Source organism: Saccopteryx leptura, chromosome 3 (assembly GCF_036850995.1).
Source record: "Saccopteryx leptura isolate mSacLep1 chromosome 3, mSacLep1_pri_phased_curated, whole genome shotgun sequence".
Lineage (NCBI taxonomy): Eukaryota > Metazoa > Chordata > Mammalia > Chiroptera > Emballonuridae > Saccopteryx > Saccopteryx leptura.
In genome coordinates this window covers 255,555,086-255,576,356 of record NC_089505.1, presented here as the reverse complement: position 1 = coordinate 255,576,356, position 21,271 = coordinate 255,555,086, and the positions used below count along the sequence as shown (strand labels likewise).

General features: G+C 37.8%; 2 protein-coding genes across 3 annotated transcripts in view; one reads left to right on the top strand and one right to left on the bottom strand.

The window, feature by feature from the left end:
• Positions 1-1,454: 1,454 nt before the first annotated feature.
• Positions 1,455-9,358, bottom strand: TMEM17 (transmembrane protein 17). Of its 2 annotated transcripts, none has more exons than XM_066378179.1 (4): positions 9,108-9,358; positions 5,469-5,572; positions 5,198-5,311; positions 1,455-2,351 (listed from the first exon to the last, which is right to left on the bottom strand). In XM_066378179.1, the coding sequence occupies exons 1-4, from the start codon at positions 9,205-9,207 to the stop codon at positions 2,073-2,075; spliced, it is 597 nt and encodes a 198-aa protein (XP_066234276.1). In that variant the 5' UTR covers positions 9,208-9,358; the 3' UTR covers positions 1,455-2,072. The 2 variants fall into 2 exon arrangements, with proteins under 2 accessions (XP_066234276.1, XP_066234277.1); XM_066378180.1 differs by having other exon boundaries at positions 9,114-9,358.
• EHBP1 (EH domain binding protein 1) overlaps positions 8,713-21,271 on the top strand; it is a 571,353-nt gene continuing 558,794 nt past the window's right edge. The window contains exon 1 of the mRNA XM_066378173.1: positions 8,713-8,844. The gene's annotated coding sequence lies outside the window, so the exon portion shown is untranslated. The remainder of the gene's footprint in view (positions 8,845-21,271) is intronic.

The window sequence follows — 21,271 nt, the reverse complement described above, 5'->3', positions numbered from 1 at the left end:
CCAAGGTTCTCTTAACCAAGCCACAGTCGCAGAGCTCCAGGGGAAAGCAACCTGGTCTCATCTCTCCAGGCAGAGGAGAACAGAAGCTCCATATCCATGCATGCTGCAGATGGCTTTTCCTGTCTACTTGAATCATTACCAGCTAGAAGCAGCGGTCATTGGGACTTGGACGTGAGCAGCAAAGTATAGAATTGTGACAATTCCAGACTTTTCCTGGATGTGGACTTTTCCTGGACTCCTGCTCCTTGGGACAGCTCCTAACAGACTGAACTGGGGTTGGGTTGCATTTATCAGGGACTTGGCATGATGTTGGGGCCAACTTGGACTTGGTGAACTTGTTAAGGACACTACTCTTTTATGGATTCTTGCTGTATTGGCCAAGAGTTTGCTTAAAGGCTTTAATCACTGTAAAAAAAAAAAATAGAAGACTGGGTAAAGAAGATGTGGCACATATACACCATGGTATACTATTCAGCCATAAGAAATGATGCCATCAGATCACTTACAACAAAATGGTGGGATCTTGATAACATTATACGGAGTGAAATAAGTAAATAGAAAAAAACAAGAACTGCAGGATTCCACACATTGGTGGGACATAAAAAACGAGACTAAGAGGCATGGACAAGAATGTGGTGGTTACAGGGGGAGGGGAGGGAGAGGGAAAGGGGGAGGTAGAGGGGCACAAAGAAAACTAGATAGAAGGTGACGGAGGACAATCTGACTTTGGGTGATGGGTGTGCAACATAATTGAATGACAAGATAACCTGGACATGTTTTCTTTGAATATATGTACCCTGATTTATTGATGTCACCCCATTAAAATTAATAAAAATTAAAAAAAATTGAAAAAAAAAAGGAAAAGAATTTCAAATTATTGGAGTATACCCAGTGTCTACTATGGTATGAAGGAAAGGTTAATCAGCCAGTGCCATTTGGTTGCTCCGCTACTGACCACCATGAAAGCTGAAACGCCCACTAGTGGGTGGTAGGGACCAGGTTGACCAGCACTGCAAAAGTGGGCGGTTTTTATAAAAAGTTTGACTACCCCTGGTGGGCACCCTGGTTTTCAGTCAAGCCTCATATCAATTTATTGGGTATGAAGCAGTTCTTCAGTGAATAATGATTTAGTAGATGAAATTACAAGGATTAATGTGCTTAGTACAGCGCCACAATATATAAAGCTCTCCACTGTTTCTTCTCCTTTCATCCCTTGCAACTCTGTAATAATGGACAGACACTTGACCTAGGGTGGTGAATACACAACACACTGTACAGATGATGTATTATAGAACTGTGCACCTGAAACCTGTTTAATTTTATTAACCAGTGTTACCCCAATAAATTCAATAAAAAAGAAAAAAAAAGAAAAAACCCCCATGGCCCAAAAGAACTGTATAAGACAAGAATGATTTGTTACAAATACTTTAATAGAAATATTTTATAATTTATTATAAAGATATTTTGCATACCACTATCACCATAAATACTGAACATGGTTTTATGGAAGTTACAGTTTAATGATAAAAATATTTCCTAAATATGATGATAATCCACTTGTTTTTTTCTTACCCCCAAGATAACAGCTGAGACTTAGGGTTATAATTTAACCCTAGCAGACATGGAAATTTGGTGTCTTCGTTTACAAATATAGTCTAACACACCAGAAAGTTGATACACATTTCCATGTGCTTCAGATGTACTGCCAAGATATGGATAGCTAACAGGTTTAAAAGAAGTATCCACATTTATAACTGGAAATGTTACAGGTACTAACTAGAAATATTACATTAAAGCTGGTAAACTGTGACCACCAACACAGAAATCTACATACCTGAGAAAGTCAACAACCAAAAAATTAAGATATTTGACATCTAGGCTTCAGGGTCAACTTATTGCTTTCATGTACTATACAGTCTATCATTGCCCTCAGCCCTGGAATCTCAGAGCTAGAGAGTAGACAATTCTAAACACTTGCTTTGTCCTTTTTTTCATGCTAGATCTCTGATGTTTTCCTAACTCTTGCAATCTTCTAGAATGACCTTTCAGATTTTCACTCTACAAGCAATGGGTCAAATCTCTTCTACACAGGATCTCATTGTTCTCACGCCTCCTCTATTCACAGAGAGCCGGTCAAAGTCTTGGAGGTGGAAACGAGTTGCCAACTGATTTACCATTTTCCTTAAGGTAAGAAATGCTGAAACTACTTGGAAAGTAAGGAACACAGTGAACACAATGTGTATTGCTTTTTCCAAGGGCAGATTCGTTAGGCCTTCATTAAGGAGCAAGAACAGAATTAAAGGCAACTGCAACAGAAGGCTCAAAAGCCAAAAGCCAGCCAACTCAGGAACCTGAAATGACACATTGAGAGTAATCAGATCAGTAGAGTATACTCTTCTGCTTATTCAGATAAGCAATACTTAGCACTACTATGAACCTACACTGTGAGCTCTGTAATTCAAAAGGAGTATAACATGGTCCTTGTCCTCAGAGAATTTACAGTCTAAATTAGGAGAGAAAACTAACTTCTGTGACAATCCTAAAATACTACACGTTAGTGAATAATTACCACTTAGAAATATAGACTGACTACTACAACAAGTAAGACAAGAAAGGATTAGGGTAGGTGAAATAATTCAGGATGTAGGCTTTTAAAGTTGGGTAGAAGGAAGAAGAGGCAAGAAGGTAGTTAAGCAAAGATGTGGGATGAGCATGACTGGGAATCAACATGTCAGCCTGGACTGGATGCTTAGTTTAGGAAACAGCAAGAAATACAGTGAGACAGGCTGGGTGGGACCTAATTATGAAGGGCCTGGAAAACCTTAGGAATCTGTAGGCATTATCCCTAAGCTCTAAGAACTAACTGTGAATGCTTAGGCAGCAAGATGATTCAGAAAACATGTGCTCAGCAGAGGAAATGAATTTATAATTTCCTCCCATTTTCTTATTCAGGATACAAACAAACATGTTTAATTGATTAAGTATTTTCAAGAGTGGTGAGAAGAGGGAAAATGATCAAATTCTTAAGTGCTTACTAAGTTCATGTATTTCATATAAATTATTAAATCCTAACAAACCTGTAAAGTTAATATTTCCTCCATTTTATTTACTTATTTACTTTACTTCTCCATTTTACATATAAAGAAACCAAGACTGATGAGATTAAGCAAACAGACACAGTGACAAAAGAGGTAAAGTTAAATATAATCAAAATGGCCATATTACCCAAAGCAATATACAAATTTAATGCAATTCCCATCAAAATCCCTATGGGATTTTTTAAAGAAATGGAACAAAAAATCATCAGATTTATATGGAACTATAAAAAACCCCGAATAGCCAAAACAATCCTAAGGAAAAAGAATGAAGCTGGGGGCATTACAATACCTGACTTTAAACTATATTATAGGGCCACAATAATCAAAACAGCATGGTATTGGCAGAAAAATAGACACTCAGACCAATGGAACAGAATAGAAAGCCCAGAAATAAAACCACATATATATGGTCAAATAATCTTTGATAAAGGGGCCAACAACACACAATGGAGAAAAGAAAGCCTCTTCAACAAATGGTGTTGGGAAAACTGGAAAGCCACATGCAAAAGAATGAAACTCGACTACAGCCTGTCCCCGTGTACTAAAATTAATTCAAAATGGATCAAAGACCTAAATATAAGACCTGAAACAATAAAGTACATAGAAGAAGACATAGGTACTAAACTCATGGACCTGGGTTTTAAAGAACATTTTATGAACTTGACTCCAATGGCAAGAGAAGTGAAGGCAAAGATAAATGAATGGGACTACATCAGAATAAAAAGTTTTTGCTCAGCAAGAGAAACTGATATAAAAATAAACAGACAGCCAACTAAATGGGAAATGATATTTTCAAACAACAGCTCAGATAAGGGCCTAATTTCCAAAATTTACAAAGAACTCATAAAACTCAACAACAAACAAACAAACAATCCAATAAAAAAATGGGAAGAAGACATGAATAGACACTTCTCCCAGGAAGAGATACAAATGGCCAACAGATATATGAAAAAATGCTCAGCTTCATTAGTTATTAGGGAAATGCAAATCAAAACTACAATGAGATACCACCTCACCCCTGTTAGATTAGCTATGATCAACAAGACAGGTAATAGCAAATGTTGGAGAGGCTGTGGAGAAAAAGGAACCCTCATTCACTGTTGGTGGGACTGTAAAGTAGTACAACCATTATGGAGGAAAGTATGGTGGTTCCTCAAAAAACTGCAAATAGAACTACCTTATGACCCAGCAATCCCTCTACTGGGTATATACCCCAAAACCTCAGAAACATTGATACGTGAAGACACATGTAGCCCCATGTTCATTGCAGCACTGTTCACAGTGGCCAAGACATGGAAACAACCAAAAAGCCCTTCAATAGAAGACTGGATAAAGAAGATGTGGCACATATACACTATGGAATACTACTCAGCCATAAGAAACGATGACATCAGATCATTTACAGCAAAATGGTGGGATCTTGATAACATTATAAGGAGTGAAATAAGTAAATCAGAAAAAAACAAGAACTACATGATTCCATACATTGGTGGAACATAAAAATGAGACTAAGAGACATGGACAAGAGTGTGGTGGTTACCGGGGGGGGGGGGGGGGGGGGGGGGGGAGGGAGGACAGGGGGAGAGTTAGGGGGAGGGGGAGGGGCACAGAGAACTAGATAGAGGGTGGCGAAGGACAATCTGACTTTGGGCGAGGGGTATGCAACATAATTTAATGACAAAATAACCTAGACATGTTTTCTTTGAATATATGTACCCTGATTTATTAATGTCATCCCATTACCATTAATAAAAATTTATTTAAAAAAAAAAAAAAGAGTGGTGAGAAGAGGGAAAATGATCAAATTCTTAAGTGCTTACTAAGTTCATGTATTTCATATAAATTATTAAATCCTAACAAACCTGTAAAGTTAATATTTCCTCCATTTTATTTACTTATTTACTTTACTTCTCCATTTTACATATAAAGAAACCAAGACTGATGAGATTAAGCAAACAGACACAGTGACAAAAGAGGTAAAGTTGGAGGCAGGCCTTAATGAACACCAGGTCTTTGCTCCTTCCTCCATAGCTCTTGGCTCTGTCCTTGTTATGAAAACCTTACTGCGTTTATGTGTAGCACTGAATGAAAGAGCCTACCTTTTCCTGGAGGTTACCCATGTAGCCCAGATACAACCTGATGCCTTCAATTAAGGTCATTAGGATGATAACAGTCACCACAATGAATTTGTAGTAATCAGGCAAAATTGGATACTAAAAAACAAAAAATAAACATGTTTGTGAAATCTCACCTATAGTAAAACCCACCTGACAGAAAAAAATTATAAAAAACATTAATTTTATTAACAATTTAACAATGCCAGGTATGGGCAGAAGAGACCATAGCAGAAGTATTAAAGTATAGACTTACCTTCATTTGAAGCATCATAATGCTGCTCACCCACCAAAGTGGGAAAAAGTAAGCATTAAAATAAAGTGACATCTGCAATGCCAAACTGGAAACCATCTCATTATCTACAAGAGAAATAGAGAAGGAACAAACTCTTATTCCTGGCCCATGCCCTATAAATCCTTTTTAGTTCCTTAGAATAACTATCATTTGGCTCAACAAAACTTCAAATTTTAAGCCTCTTTATAATCATTGCCAGTGTAAGGAGATATTCACTATCATACTATTTAGTTCATATACTAGCTACTTGGGGGTATGTTTCACATTTTTCAACTACTTTAGCATTTTGCCATTATAATCTGCTGACTTTTTTGCACACTATTGGTATAGATTAAATGTCAAATACCAATATAAATCCTATTGAGACACAATAATTATTACCACCTTTGTAGAATTCTACATAAAGAGCCCATAAAATGAACACATAAAATTACTTTCTCACACACATATAGACTAATATCATACAAAAGAGAAATTCCCCAAATTATAATTAGATACATACCCATTTTCAGCATACCCTAATCTCACTCATTCATTAATGTTCAGTTAAAGGCCACTTTTTTCATAAATTTTTTCTTGATTGTATTCCCATTCCAGCAGAAATCTTTCCCTGCTAGGTACTTATCATTCTAACCTGTGTATAAGAAGTGTTAGCAAAGGACCAAATGGGCCTCACTCAAGCCAGTCTGGTGTACTAAAGAGATATGAGCTTTGGAGTCCAAGTAAACCCAGAATTTCCCAAACTCCCCAGTAAATCTGGATGCCAGACTTGAGATAAATTATCTCACTGATTGCTTGTGAGGATTGGAAATAATATAAATTATTTTACTCTACCACCATGCCTGGCACTTCAGAGGCACTCAATAAATACCTGTCCCCTGTCCTTTTCTTTCACTTGTATCAGCCTCAATGTAAACACAGACCACATTCTACCCAAATTTGAGACCCTCTCAGAACCTGGCATCTTGCTTTACATGTGGTAAATATTATCTACATAAGTAAGGCCCTGGCCCATTGGCTCAATGGTAGAGCATGGGCCTGGCGTGTGGAAGTCCGGGTTTGATTCCCAGTTTGGGCAAACAGAAGAGCCCATCTGCTTCTCCACCCTTCCCCCTTTCCTTTCTCTCTGTTTCTCTCTTCCCCTCCTGCAGCCAGGGCTCCATTGGAGCAAAGTTGGCCCAGGCACTGAAGATGGCTCCATGGCCTCCACCACAGGCGCTAGAATGGCTCCAGCTGCAATGGAGCAAGGCCCCAGATGGGCAGACCATTGCCCCCTGGTGGGCATGCTGGGTGGATCCCGGTCAGGTGCATGTAGGAGTCTTTCTGCCTCCCCCACTTCTAACTTTGGAAAAATACAAAAAAAAAAAAAAAATACATAAGCAGAAAGAATTAATGAAAACAGAGTGCCATAAGGACATTATCAGTGTAGCCATTTGTGATGCACGAGTTTCATTTATCTAAGGCTGATTCTATAATATTTTGCTTATGCAAGAGCAAAGGGTCCTAAAAATAAGAACTTTGTTTTTTAAATTAAGCCCTACATTTGCATCCTAAATTTTACTAAATTCTAACAGGAGCAGATACATATTTAGAAATCAATTTCTCTAAATGTAAGAATTTACAAAGGCTCTAAAATAAATTTCTTAAAAAACAGAATTTTTTTCATTTTCTCCACAACTTAGTATTTTATGTCTGTTATTTAATAATTTTAAAATATAAGGAATAATCATGGTCTCACAGCAAGGTTGCCTTTAGCTCCAAAAATATGCCTGATTATTATGATCTACTGTTTAAAACTGTTATGATCTACTCTGCTTGCTCCTGTTTATTAAATTATCACCAATTAAGGAATGAATTCTTGAAATCTGTTAAATCTCAAGGAAACTCACCATCCTAGGATATTTTTCATAATTATAGTACAACTCTTGGTCAGCTGTGGACATGGTAATAATATAGACTTGTAATTATAGTACAAATAATCAAGCCCACTCCAGATCCACAGAGAATATGTGGAAAAATAATGATAAATCAGTCAAGCTGAAAATGTTACTACCTTTGGAGCAGAAACAGTATTAAAATTTTGCAAAGAGTTTCTATGTTAAAAATTTTGTGCAGTAACATCTTAAGAGTTATGCTGTTTGTATTTCAGCAGATCAAACTTATAATCATGCAATTGAAAATCAAGTTAATATGTAAATGAAACTTGAAAGCACAGACATGAATTTACTAAATTTTGCAAAAGTACAAGTTGAGTTCTGTAAATGGAATTTAAATTAAAACATTTATAATATAAATCAGGGGTAGGCAAACTACCAGCCAGCTGCCTGATTTTGTATAGCAAGTGAACTAAAAGTGTTTTTTTCCACATTTTCAAAGGGTTGGGGGAGGGGGGGAGAATCAAAGGATAATATCTTTTGACACTGAAAATCATATGAAATTCAAATTTTAGTATCCACAAATAAAGTTTTATTGGAACACTGTCTTGTCTGCCCAATTACCATAATCTATAGTTATCACAGAGATCTACAACCTGCAAGGTCTTAAATATTTATTATCTAATCCTTAACAGAAAATATCTGCTGACCCCTGATACCTTGCATCATCAGATTTTATAGCCTGTTAAGCCTTAGCTTTAGAAATCAGAAAAGTAAAAACCCAACTTTTCACATTATGTTTTCCTCTGTACATTCTAAATCAGGAAGAGGCCTAAATTTGGGGGTTTAGGCAAGTAATCAAGGTGACATAAATATTATAACTAGAAACTAAGCTTACTTTTCTCTGACTCTTTTAAAAATTCCTAAACCAAGCAAGAGAAAAACATTTTTATTTGCAGCAGAGTTCAGTGATAAAAACCGAATGGATTTGATTGACATTATATTGTCTCTCATTGTGATTTAAGAAGAGGAAACTGTTTTGGAGGAAAGCGCGTTATTACTTGTCAGGCTGCGTGCAGTAGCATCCTGGTATTTTGTTACCAGATTTAGGAAAGAGTTCTGTATAAGGGAGGGGGAGGGGAACGCAGGAAAAGGGGAGAATTTTGTTAAAGGCTATGCTAGCTAGTGTGGCCACTGTCACTCTGGAGTGGACAGCGGTTTAAAATGACTCATTGAAAAAAGTTCTTTCCATCTCGTCTGCCAGAAAACCGCTTTGTTGTTGAACGTACTTGTTCTGCTAATAAAGAAAAGGAACAAATGTTTTAAACAGGTGTGGGGAGTGAGAAGCGGTGATTCCCTCCACCTAGGCTAGAAAAGCCAGGGCTGCCAAGGCAGAAAAGCAATGATTGCCTTCGCGGAGCGCGCAGGACCTGCATGTGCTGTGAAAGTCGGTTCTATAGTATGTATCAATACGTATATGCTTTTGAGAAAGGCCAGCGCCACCGCGGCTTCCCTGCTTGCAATTTACGTGCCAGGCCTCGGCACGATCAGCTCAGGCCTGCGGCCATCATGGCCCAGAGACTCCCACCCCCAGCTCTTGGCTTGGCCTCTCCTCCGAGGCACTTCCCGCACTGTGGGGAACCGGCTGAAGGTGAGACCGCCATGTTAGGTCCTGGCAAAATCCGGCTGTTCCAAACTCGCGCCAGGTCCTTGGCGGGCCACTCACCCGGACCTTCGCTGTTCTCGGGCCCCGTCCGGCTTGAGTCTCTGAACATGGTCCGGCTGAAGTTTCCTAGCCGCAGGCGGACGGGCTCTGGGAGCTCCATGCTCAGGTTTCGGTACCTCTTCCCGCTCGGTGTGCAGTTCCCAAGGCAACCGCGGCACCGCAGGGGTCCAGGCGCACGCAGCCGCGGAGACTCGGATCTGAAGCTGGGTGCATGGAAAGTGGGAATGTGAGGAAAGCCGGCTCCTGCTGAGCTCTTTAGCCCGATGGTAAACTGCAGATTATTTAGTCCTGTTGTAAGCCTAAGGATTCTAGAAAGAAGTAGAAATAATAATAATAAAGGACCTGGATTTGTATTGTGATACAAGGAGCCCTCACATTGCCAATGGGAATCAACCTTTTTGGAAGGAAGTAGAGAGCGAATGAAGAGTTTAAAGAATGTTTGTGACCCAAGAGCTCCTATTCTAGAACTGTTTATGTATAATATATAATATTCTTAATCATATATAATAAATATTCCTAGAAAAGTATATATCCACTATATGCACACACATTTGATGGAATACATTGCAGCAACTTAAAAAAACGTTTGCAATGAATATTTGATAAGGATTAACCTCAAGTAAGAATAAAAAACTGGAAGTAAAACTAAATAGAAATGAAGCGAATTTAGCAAAATGTTTGTGTGTGTAAATATATGGGGAGCAGAGAGGAAGAGGAGGTAGCACAAGCACTGGGGCTGCAAAAGACTAGAAGGAAATAACAAAATGATAATAGTAGTTATTTTTGGATAGTGGGTTTTGGGTGACTTAAATTTTTCAGAAACATTTCTGTATTTTCAGCTTTCTCTCAAGTAGGAGGTATTGTTTTTTAAATAAAAAACTATTTAAGTATAATATACTTTTAAATCTGTGGTTGGGAATCCACGTATAAGAAGGGGGGCAAGTTACACTATGATAGGTCAGTACCTGTAACCCCAGTGTTGTTCAAGGGTCAGTTGTACAATATGAACAGAAAGGGCACAAGTTGAATTTATGCACGTAGCAAGCACCGAGATCCAGAAATGGAACCCTATCAGCATATCTAGAAGCTCCCCCTTTTTATTCCCTAAGTCACTAAACCCTCACTTCTAACTGACCTTTCCTGACCTCTAATAGCATAGTTTTGCCTATTTTTATGATTTATATAAAAGTAATTGTTGGTCAAATAAGTTTATAAATATGATGTGTATGTTTGCTCGCTTGTGGTTTGCATTGGGGGCTGGGCAACGCCAGATATAGTGGTCTGTGAGGTTGCAGGTCACATTCTTGCTTGGGAGGGACCGTTGTCTTGCTAATGTTTACTGGAAGGGAGATTCTGCCCCACCACCGAGAGGTACAGGAAGATTTCTTTTTTCTCTCCTCCCTGATCCCTTGCCCTCCATGAGAAAAGCAGGTTTTCTGCTTTTCCCTTGGCTTTTCTTGTGGGTTGCCTGTTTTGGTGAGACACCAATAAACAGAATGGCACACCATTCTCTGACCCCGCCATTTATTTACCGTCTGCCTGAATTTAATGAGAACTGCATGTGAATGGCCATGATGGCAGCGGCAGCCCCTGGCCTTACAGTAATCATATAGTGATTTAAAAAATTTAGCTCTTTAGTAATCAAAATTATTTTTGTGGAATTCCTTCATACTGTTGAGCGTAAAATCGTTTTTCTTTTTGTGTGTGACTGTAACACAATAAGTGTATACATTCTATTGTTGATGACCATCTGTGAATTTTCTATTTTAAAACTATTATGAATAGTACCACCTCACCAGGTGGTGGCGCAGTGGATAGAGCATCAGACTAGGACGCAGAGGACCCAGGTTCGAAACCCCAAGGTTGCTCGATTGAGAATAGAAATGACCCCATGGTCTCTAGCTTGAGCCCAAAGGTCACTGGCTTAAAGCCCAAGGTCACTGGCTTGAGCAAGGAATCACTCACTATGCTATAGGGCCCCCCCTTCAAGGCACATATGAGAAAGCAATCAATGAACAACTAAGGAACCACAACAAAGAATTGGTGCTTCTCATCTCTCTCCCTTTCTGTCTGTCCCTATCTGTCCCTTTCTCTGTGTCACACACACACAAAAAATGAATAGTGCCACTTTTGGTAAAACTGTACCTCTTGGTAAACATCTGCATGCACTTGAGTTTATTCCTAGGAGTGAAATTACTGGCTTATGAGATATGATCCAGAACTTTTCCAAAGTGGTTGTACCAATCTCTACTGCTTCCAGTAATGTATGAGCATTCCTGTTGTTCCAAATCCTTCACCAACATGTCCTATTTTCCATCCTTTCCATTCATTCTGATGTGTGAGTGGTGAACAATATTTTTACAATCAAAAGGAAAACCACACGTATTAATATAAATCAACAGGAAGTTATGGGAGGAAGTAGCTACCAGGCTAGAATTTCAAAATAATTCAACTGATGTTTATTTCATTACTACTACTTTTGGGGACATTATTCTAGGCTAATTAAGGATATAGTTCCTCTGCATTAAGAAGCTCAGCTCAATGAGAGTAAGAGCCATAAAAACAAATAAGTATAATACACATTAGTAAAGAAACAGAGATAAGGAAGCAGTTGATTCTGGTTGGAAAATCTGCTTAACTTCTATTTCTCCCCCAAATCAAACTCAGGCCTCAATATCTTCAAAAATGCTTCCAGGACCTCCCTGAAGATGGCTTAAGTACCCACCTCTATGTTTTTCAAAGCATCTTGTGTTACTTTGGTCACAGTGCTAGTCATGCTGTGCAACAGTTGTCTATTTGTGTCTGTTTCTTTTGCTAGTTCACAAGCTCTTTGAAGTCAGACATGGCCTTTCATCTTTATGTCCTGAACACTAGCATGTGCCTGACCTAGAGTGGGAGCTGGCTGACTTACTGAGTGAATAAAGGGAATAAAAGGTCTAAAGACCACTCCCATATCTTCCCATTTCTAGTACAGGGACTTACTTAACCAGCCCTTATTCAAGTTTCAATGTGTAAAATGGAGAATTGACAAATTAAAACACAGTGAATTATAGCAATCAAAAAAATACTTTAAACTTAACAAAAGAATTTATTTTCACCTATTAAATAAACCAAGACTTTTATAAGAGGCACAGTGAAGCAGGAAGCCTCAATTTTAAGACTCTATTTTGGGGAAATAATCATAAAAACAAAGTTTCATACATCAAGATATTACTTCCAACATTATTGATATTAGTTTTAAAAAAACAACAAATAAAAGGTAGGAAAGCATTTGATGTCCTCCACCGCAGGGCCTAATTAAGCAAGTTATGATATTCATGATGAGGTGTTGGGCTGTAGTGGGAAGAATATTCTGGGAAGCAGAGAGAGCAGGGTTCAAATCCCCTAACATTCTCACTTTACCACCTAAGAGCTATTTGATTGGTTTCAGACCTGTTTTGTAAAGTGAGAATAATGATAACTTACTGTGATGATTGATGTGAAAATTATATCATTAAATAAGGCTTTCCATAAGTGATAGCTATCACTGACACATCTATTACAATGATGTTTATGAAGAAGAAACACAGAAGAGTGAAATCACGCCAGCATTTAATTTTTCTGAATTCAACTGCACCTGTAAGGCAATACCTCTAGTGCTTTCTAGTAAAGACAGAAGATGAGGTTAACTATTTTAATCAAATTTATCAAAAGCCTACATGAATTATTTTCAAGATATATTACTAGCATTGAAAAAAAGAGGTGAAACACCTTGTTTATATTACAATTAATTTATCTAAATCCTGGAGGAAAAAATTTGACAGAATAATGGGTATTTTTCCTTTTAATTTTATTCAAGTTTCCTTTAATAAGTATGCTTGTCATAGTTCAGAATAACCAGGAAAAATAAATTGAGGAGGAAGCAATGATGTTGCAAAACTAAATTAGAGTTTTGAAAGGAAAAAATTGTGGTTTGGAAAGAATCCTGCCATTATTGATGTCATAAATGGTCAAAAGGGCTCAAAATAATTTCCAAATATTGTCAGTTGATGCTTATGGTATGAATAGGTAGCAATCTCATTAAATACTGTGGAACAGAGAAGGAAATCCACTTTTATAGAATCAAAACACTAGTATGATATAACTTGGGGTACCCATCTTCTACACCTCTTACTTTTAATCTAAAGAGTTAAATATAAAGTCAGTAGTCTCAAAATCACAGGACTTTTCCCCAGCAAGATTAGTAAATAACTTTATAAAGTTTAACTGCTTACTCTTTTTTTAAAAAAATATTTATTTATTCATTTTAGAGAGTAGAGAGAAAGAAAAAGAGGAGAGTGAGAGAGAGCGAGAGAAGGGGGAAGGAGCAGGAAGCATCAACTCCCATATGTGCCTTGACCAGGCAAGCCCAGGGTTTTGAACCGGTGACCTCCCTCAGCATTCCAGGTTAGTGCTTTATCCACTGCGCCACCACAGGTCAGGCTAACTGTTTACTCTTATGCAAGTGTTGATGGTCAGAGTAATAGCTGCTCCCCCAATAATTGTTTAATGTATTTCATTGGGGTTTAATTACATTTATGGTTGACTTTCTTAAAAAAAATTTTTTTCACAAAAATTTTGATCCTGGTACAATGGTTTGTTTCTCTGACAAGAGGCAAAGGTGTCTGGTAATTATGCATTAATATGGTAACTATGTGACAAGTAACTTATTTTGGGAATTATTTAAATTATTCCTTGGCATAATAGAGATATAATTTTTTTCTATCTTATATTAATAATTTAGAAACAATAATGAACATGTTATTTAATGCCTTAATGTGAACTGTAAGGCAGTTCTAAGGTTTTAAACACATTTAAAAGATAAATTATATATTTGGGTATAATATCTTCAGCTATCATTCCACATCAGCATCCACATTTTAACAATCTTACTCTAAACAAACTGAAATGTAACCTAATTATTCTCAAGATGTTAATGGCTAGTCAAAACCTTTTTGAATATCCAGCACAATATATTCTATTCACAATACTTTCAAAGATTTATAAGAAAGAACTAGGTTATGAATTACATAGAAAGTCAAATTTCATGAAGGGAATTTTTCTTCCTATATTAAGTGATATGTCAAGGCCGACTTTAATATTTTGACTTCAAAGACATGCCCATTGAGCATTTTTATTTGAAAATTCTTTCTTTAAAATGCTGTTTATATTATAGGTTTTTGGTTCTGTGGCATTTCTTTCTGTTAGCCTACCACAGGGTTCATCTGTTATAGCAAGCTGCTGCTCCATGCGTCCAACTGTGGGAGATGGGAGTGACAAGTTCAGGAAGATCAGTAAGGAAAAGCTTGTAAAAGGAAACCTCAGACCTGTCAAGTGAATTGTGGTACTGGTTAGAAGCAAGTGACCATTTGATTGAATAATAGTCCCATTTTTAGTAGTGATAATATTACTATACTAGTAATATATTTAAATTACACTGTGTAAAATATAAATTCTGTTCTCCTTTCTGGAAGAAAATTAATCTTTACTTTTTATTGACTATAATAAAATATTATCCTGCCCCTGCCCCACTAAACTTGCTACGTTGTACCCTCTTGTTTGTTTTGGATTGTGGTCCTGTGCTTTTAACAAATAGTATACATTATCTTCGATAGTATACTGTACATTGCTTAGTCATATTCAGTTTTGATCCCCAATCACACTGAAGTTATAAGAATAGAAATATTGTAAATGGAAAATTTGGTATTAAAATGAAAGGTATACACAGGTAAAGAGTGCAAGAAAATTTGAATTATTATATTACATGTAAATAAGTAATACAATTCTCCAAATTTTCTTTCTCTCCAAATTTACCAATGAAAATAGAAAAGTTATTGTAAAATAGAAAATTATTGCAATTATTCCTGTATCTCATTCCCTTTCTCATTGTATTTTTAGTTAATACAGAATTTCTCTCTCTCTCTCTCTTTTTTTTAACACATGCTGTGAAGATTAGCGGACGTTCCAGGTGGTTGGCAACAAATGTAGTAGGAGGTCAACAGGGATGTCCTCGCCCCTGGCTAAGCTACAAGTGCACAGAAGGTGGTGAGTTCACATATTCTAAGTTCAGGAACCACCTATAGTCAGGCCAGCCTGTTATGAAAATGTCAATATAGTAGTCTACCCTCCACTCGTCTTATCTGTGGTTTTTCTAGTTTCAGTTACTTGAGGTCAACCTTGGTCTAAAAATAGTCCCTGTACATCCAACTATGAACAGCATCATGTCTTGATCCTGCTTCACCAAAGCAGCAGATGACCCTCCTTCTGACAGATTGTCAGAATGTCAATGGTGCCTAAAGTTACAGCATAATGCCTATGTCACTCACCTCACTCCATTGCATCACATGAGCATGGTATCATCTCATGGCATTATAGAAGGATGAGTGCAATAAGATATTTGAGAGAGGGACCACATTTGTATCACTTTTATTACAATATATTGTTATAATTATAGTTTATTAGCTATTGTTGATAATCTTTTATTATGCCTAATTTATAAATTAAATTTTGCCATTGGTACATATAATAGGAAAACACCTGGTGTACATAGGGTTTGGTACTATCTGCTGTTTCAGGGTCCACTGGGGGTCTTGGCACATATTCCCCATGGATAAGAGGGCATTGCTGTACAGGGAAACAGCCCTACCACTAAACATTTCCAAAATCACTCCATTCCTACTCCCTGAAGTATAAGGAAAGGGTGAATAGAGGTTACCTGTTTCTGAAGTAGAATATTCATAAGGATACCCTAATTTCTCCCTTTACCCAGTCTCAATGTAAGGGAGGGTTCCAGAGAAGAACCCTCAAGAGAACTGCCTGTAAAGTTTAGATATGTCCAACCTTCCCACTCGACTAGTTTGGAGACTGGTGATTGTCTCACCTCTTCAGTCTCCTGGACCAGCTGAGCGCTCAGTATTCCAGGACAAAGAAAGGGGGCAGCAGAAAGAGGGCCAAGATGAGGGGAGGGGCACCATAGTAGCTCACATTGTCCCCTCTAAGAGAGACTGCTGCTGGACCCTTGTAGAAGAGGATAAGTAGCTGTAAGATATACCTCCAGGAACTGGGCGGCAGGGAGGCACCCCAAGAACTCTCACCAATGAGGGAGCCAGCATTTGAAGTACCTTCTGTATACAGGGTGCTTCAAAAATCTGACAGGGTTGCCTGAGCTGTGGCTAGAGCACAGTGGATAAAACATCAACCTGGAACGCTGAGGTCACTGGTTTGAGATCCCAGGCTTGCCCAGTCAAGGCACATACAGGAAGCAACTACTACAAGTTGATGCTTCCTGTTCCTCAACCCCCATTCCTCTCTCTCCTCCCACTCTCTAGAAATCAATTAATAAAATCTTTTAAAAAAATCTGACAGGGTTCACTAGTTAAGCAGCAGCATCCTGAAGAAAGAGATCTTTCTATAGGGGTGCCTGTCATATAAGATCTTCTTCCCCATTCCTCCTCCTGCTCTACCTCAGAAGGGAAGCACCAGATAGGAGCAGGAAGGGGGTAAAGAGTAGAGCACTCCAGCCCTTTACCCGCCCTCCTGCCCCCCTCCACGCATACATACACTCCAAGCCATTAGTAACAGACTTGCCTGCCTTTTCCTGGAAGGAAGGGAGGAAAAAAGAGGTATTAATTTCATTTGAAGCTTAATTGAAAATAAACAACTGAAATGTGCTTGCGAGAATGAGATGATCCCAGTAACCTGAAGATAAATGGAATCAAGACAAGGAGTGATTAAGAGAGTTGATGATACCCAGCAAGAAAGTCAGGGGCATAGCACAAAGTCAGAGATTCTTGGAAAAATAAAGCCATTTCATATATGTATTTTTGTGACAGAGATAGAGAGAGAGACAGATAGGGACAGACAGACAGGAAGGGAGAGAGATGAGAAGCATCAATTCTTCGTTGTGGCTCCTTAGTTGTTCATTGATTGCTTTCTCATAGGTGCTTTGACTGGGGACTCCAGCAGAGCAAGTGACCCCTTGCTCAAGCCAGTGACCTTGGGCTTCAAGTCAGCAACCTTTGGGCTCAAGACAGAGATCATGGGGTCATGTCTATGATCCCACACTCAAGCCAGTGACCCCAAGCTTTAGCCAACAACCCCACACTCAAGCCGGCAGGCTCAGGGTTTTGAAGCTAGGTCCTTTGCATCCCAGTCTGATGCTCTATTCACTGCGCCACCACCAGGTCAGGTGCCATTGCATATTTATAACCCCAATGAATTGAGAGTAGAAATCAAATAGAGTTCTAATTTTTATAGGGGAGTGGGATCACTGATTCTGAATAGCATTGACTGGTGAGATTAATATTTAAATTAGAAAATAGAATGCTTTTATTTTTTTCTTAATATACATACAAAAACTATATAATATAAATCATAAGTGTAAAGCTCTATGAATTTTGGCAAAGCGAACCCAACTGTGTAGCAGCAGCCAGGTCAGGAAATAGAATACTACCAACACCCCAGAAATACCCTCTTAGTCTCCTCTCAGTCATTATTCCCCTTCCTAAAGTCACAGCTCTCTTGATTTTTATATTTGTAGATTAATTTTGCATGATTTTATTTTTATACAAATGAAGTCCCATATTATATATCTTTCTATTTGCTTCTGTCATTCAATATTACATTTGTAAGATTTATTAATGTTGTTGCATATGGAAGTACAGTAAGTTCTCAGTGTTGTTGATAGGTTCTGTGACTTTAAGTGAAACAGCGTGTAACAAAGCCAGTTCTATCACAGCTAGCTAATTCAAGAGTTAAATTCCTAAGGTATCTCATCAACATTTTAACAGAACAATGTTGACTGAAACTATGTTATTTAAGGAAACATACTATAAGTGAAAATTGTCCATTTTCATTACTGCATAATATTTTGCTGTTTGCATATAGCATTAGTTTTATTTGTACAAATGATAATGGAACATTTTTATATTTTCAGTTTGGGACTATTCCAAAGTGCTGCTGGACTTGCTTGCTAATATTTTATATATGACTTTTACATTTATGTTCATGAGAGACAATAACATGTAATTTTCCTTTCCTGTGATGTTCTTGCTGGATTTTGGTATCACAGTTTTACTGACCTCATAAAAGTTTGAAATGTTCTCCTTTTTCTATTCTCTGGAAGATTTTGTGTAAGGTCCATGTTTTTCCTGTTGTATTTGAAAGAATTCATAAGAGAGATCATTTGTGCCTGGAGTTTTCTTTGTGGAAAAGTTTAAAATTATTAATTTAATTTTTGTTCATAGATGTAGAACTATACTCGACCCTTGAACAACACAAGGGGCACCAAGCCCCCTGCACAGTTGAAAATCCACATTTGACTTTTGACTCTACAGTTGGCCCTTGAATATGTGGAGTCAGCCATCAGAGATGGAAAACAGTTTACATTCAATATTATCCTTGCCAACACCAGTTATTTCTTTTTTTTTCTCTCATTATAGCCATTTTCTGACAGGGGTGAGGTGTACATTCTTAGTACTGATAGGAACTATATCAATGTCTCTCCTTTTCTTTATATTGGTTATTTGTACCTTTTTTTCTTTCTTGATCAGTGTTGATAGGGGTCTGCAACTGTATAAATCTTTTCAAGGAACCCTTTTTTCTCCTTTCTTGCTTGCTTTGAATTTATTTTATTTTATTTTTTTGAATTTATTTTTAATTATTTATACCCTACTCTATTAGATTGTTAAGTATCCAGCACATTCTTTATTATTCCTTCTGTAGTTACCCTGGAGATTAATATGTATCCTTGAATTTAATACAAATTAACACTATACCACTTCCGACAATGTAAAGACTTTAGAAAACTTTAATTATCCCCATCCTGCCTTTTGTGTTAGTACTGTCACAGATTTTAATTCTACATACAATTGAAATCCTGCAATATGTTGTTATTATTGTTGTTTTACGTAGTTAGTATTCATTTAGATTTACCCCAGTTTTACTCTTTCTATTGCTCTTTATTCTTCCTGCACATCAGTGCTTCTCTTTGGGATTATATTCCCACTTCCTTTCAGTATTAGTTTACTGGCAATCAGTCCTCTCAGATTTTGTTGGTCTGGAATGTATTTTGCTTTCATTTTTGAAGGGTATTTCACTGGGTATAAAATTCTAGATTGGCTAGAATCTTTAAAAAGTACATACCATTGTTTGTTTCCATTATTTCTGGTGAGAAGTCAGCTATTAATTTTATTCTTATCCCCTTGTGATAATGTGTCTTTTCCTCTAGTTACATTGAAGATTTTGCTACATCTTTTGTTTTTAGTGTCTGACTATGATGTGTCTAGATGTGGTTTTTAATTTTCTAAAATTCATATCTTTTGAGGTTCATAGCACTTTTTTGTGGCAGATATAGTTTGAAGTTTTAGAAAAGTGTGGGCCATTTTGTTCAAATACTGATTCTTCCCATTTTCTCTTTCTCTCTTCCATAACTGATACATCAATTGCATCTAAAATTTTACTTTTTCATTGCATTTCATATATACTTTGTGCTTTTAAAATGTATTTTCTACTTTTTTTTTATCTCTCTATGCTTTGGACTATGAGTATATAAAAAGCAAAATGGGTGCAGAGTGTGTTTACTGTAAACAAATCATGTTATTCTAACATTTCTTTCTTCTTTGCCAGAATTATCAAATTATAAGTATCAAAAACATCAGTCACAGTGCCCATCATACCCATTTTGTCCCTTAGGATGAAAATGACTCACCCAAAGCCTCCTCCTTAGGGAAGCATCTTGCACAGTGGTGGCTAATCAGATTAGCTCTCTCCATGCTTTGGAGTGGGACAATGTAGAAGGAACTAGCTAGTCACTTTCAGGGAGCAACATGTAAGTGATAAAAGAGAAATGAAAAGAGCATATTTCCTCTAGAACTGTCTTGGTTCCTAGGATCTATTTAGATGTAGGCACTGGATGTGTAATCTTATAAGAAACCTCATTTCTTAAGGTGACCTAAATGAGTTTATCTTTCTTGCACTCAAAAGACGAGTGTATCAGGGAAATGTGGCTGAGTGTGTATCTGAGCTTCAGCAAAGTATTTTACTGACATGTCATGCCTAATAGACAAGATAGAGAAATTTTCACTAAGGCATTTGTGTTTCTATGACATATTTTACTCAGCACAATTCCTTCCATGTTGTTGCAGATGACAAGATTTCATTCTTTTTTATGTTTGAGTCATATTTAATTGAATACATATACCAATTCTTCTTTATCCATTCATCTATTCATGGACACCTAGGTTGCTTCCATATCTTCACTATTGTAAATAATGCAACAGTGAACATAAGGGTACATATATCTTTTCAAATTAATGTTTTGGGTTTCTTCAGATAAATACCCAGAAGTAGAATTGCTAGCTCCTCCTCTGTCTCTTGTAATAGCCTTTGTTTTAAAGTCTATTTTGTCTGATATAAGTATTGCTACTCAAATTTTTTCTTTCCATTTTAATAAATTTTTGTATCCTTTCACTTTCAGTTTGTGTCTTTCAATCTAAGTGAATCTCATAGAAAGCATAAGGGTCTTGTTTTTGGGTTGTTTTTTTTTTTTTTGTATTTTTCTAAAGCTGGAAACGGGGAGAGACAGTCAGACAGACTCCCGCATGCGCCCGACCGGGATCCACCCGGTACGCCCACCAGGGGCGATGCTCTGCCCACCAGGGGGCTATGCTCTGACCCTCCGGGGCGTTGCTCTGCCACGATCAGAGCCACTCTAGCGCCTGGGGCAGAGGCCAAGGAGCCATCCCCATCGCCCGCCCGGGCCATTTTTGTTCCAATAGAGCCTCGGCTGCGGGAGGGGAAGTGTGAGACAGAGAGGAAGGAGGGGGGGGGTGGAGAAGCAAATGGGCGCTTCTCCTATGTGCCCTGGCCGGGAATCGAACCGGGGTCCCCCGCACGCCAGGCCAATGCTCTAACACTGAGCCAACCGGCCAGGGCCTGTTTTTTTTTGTTTGCTTTTTTTTTTTAATTTTATTTTTTTAATGGGGCGACATCAATAAATCAGGATACATATATTCAAAGATAACATGTCCAGGTTATCTTGTTGTTCAATTATGTTGCATACCCATCACCCAAAGTCAGAGTGTCCTCTGTCACCTTCTATCTAGTTTTCTTTTTGCCCCTCCCCCTCCCCCTCTCCCTCTCCCCCC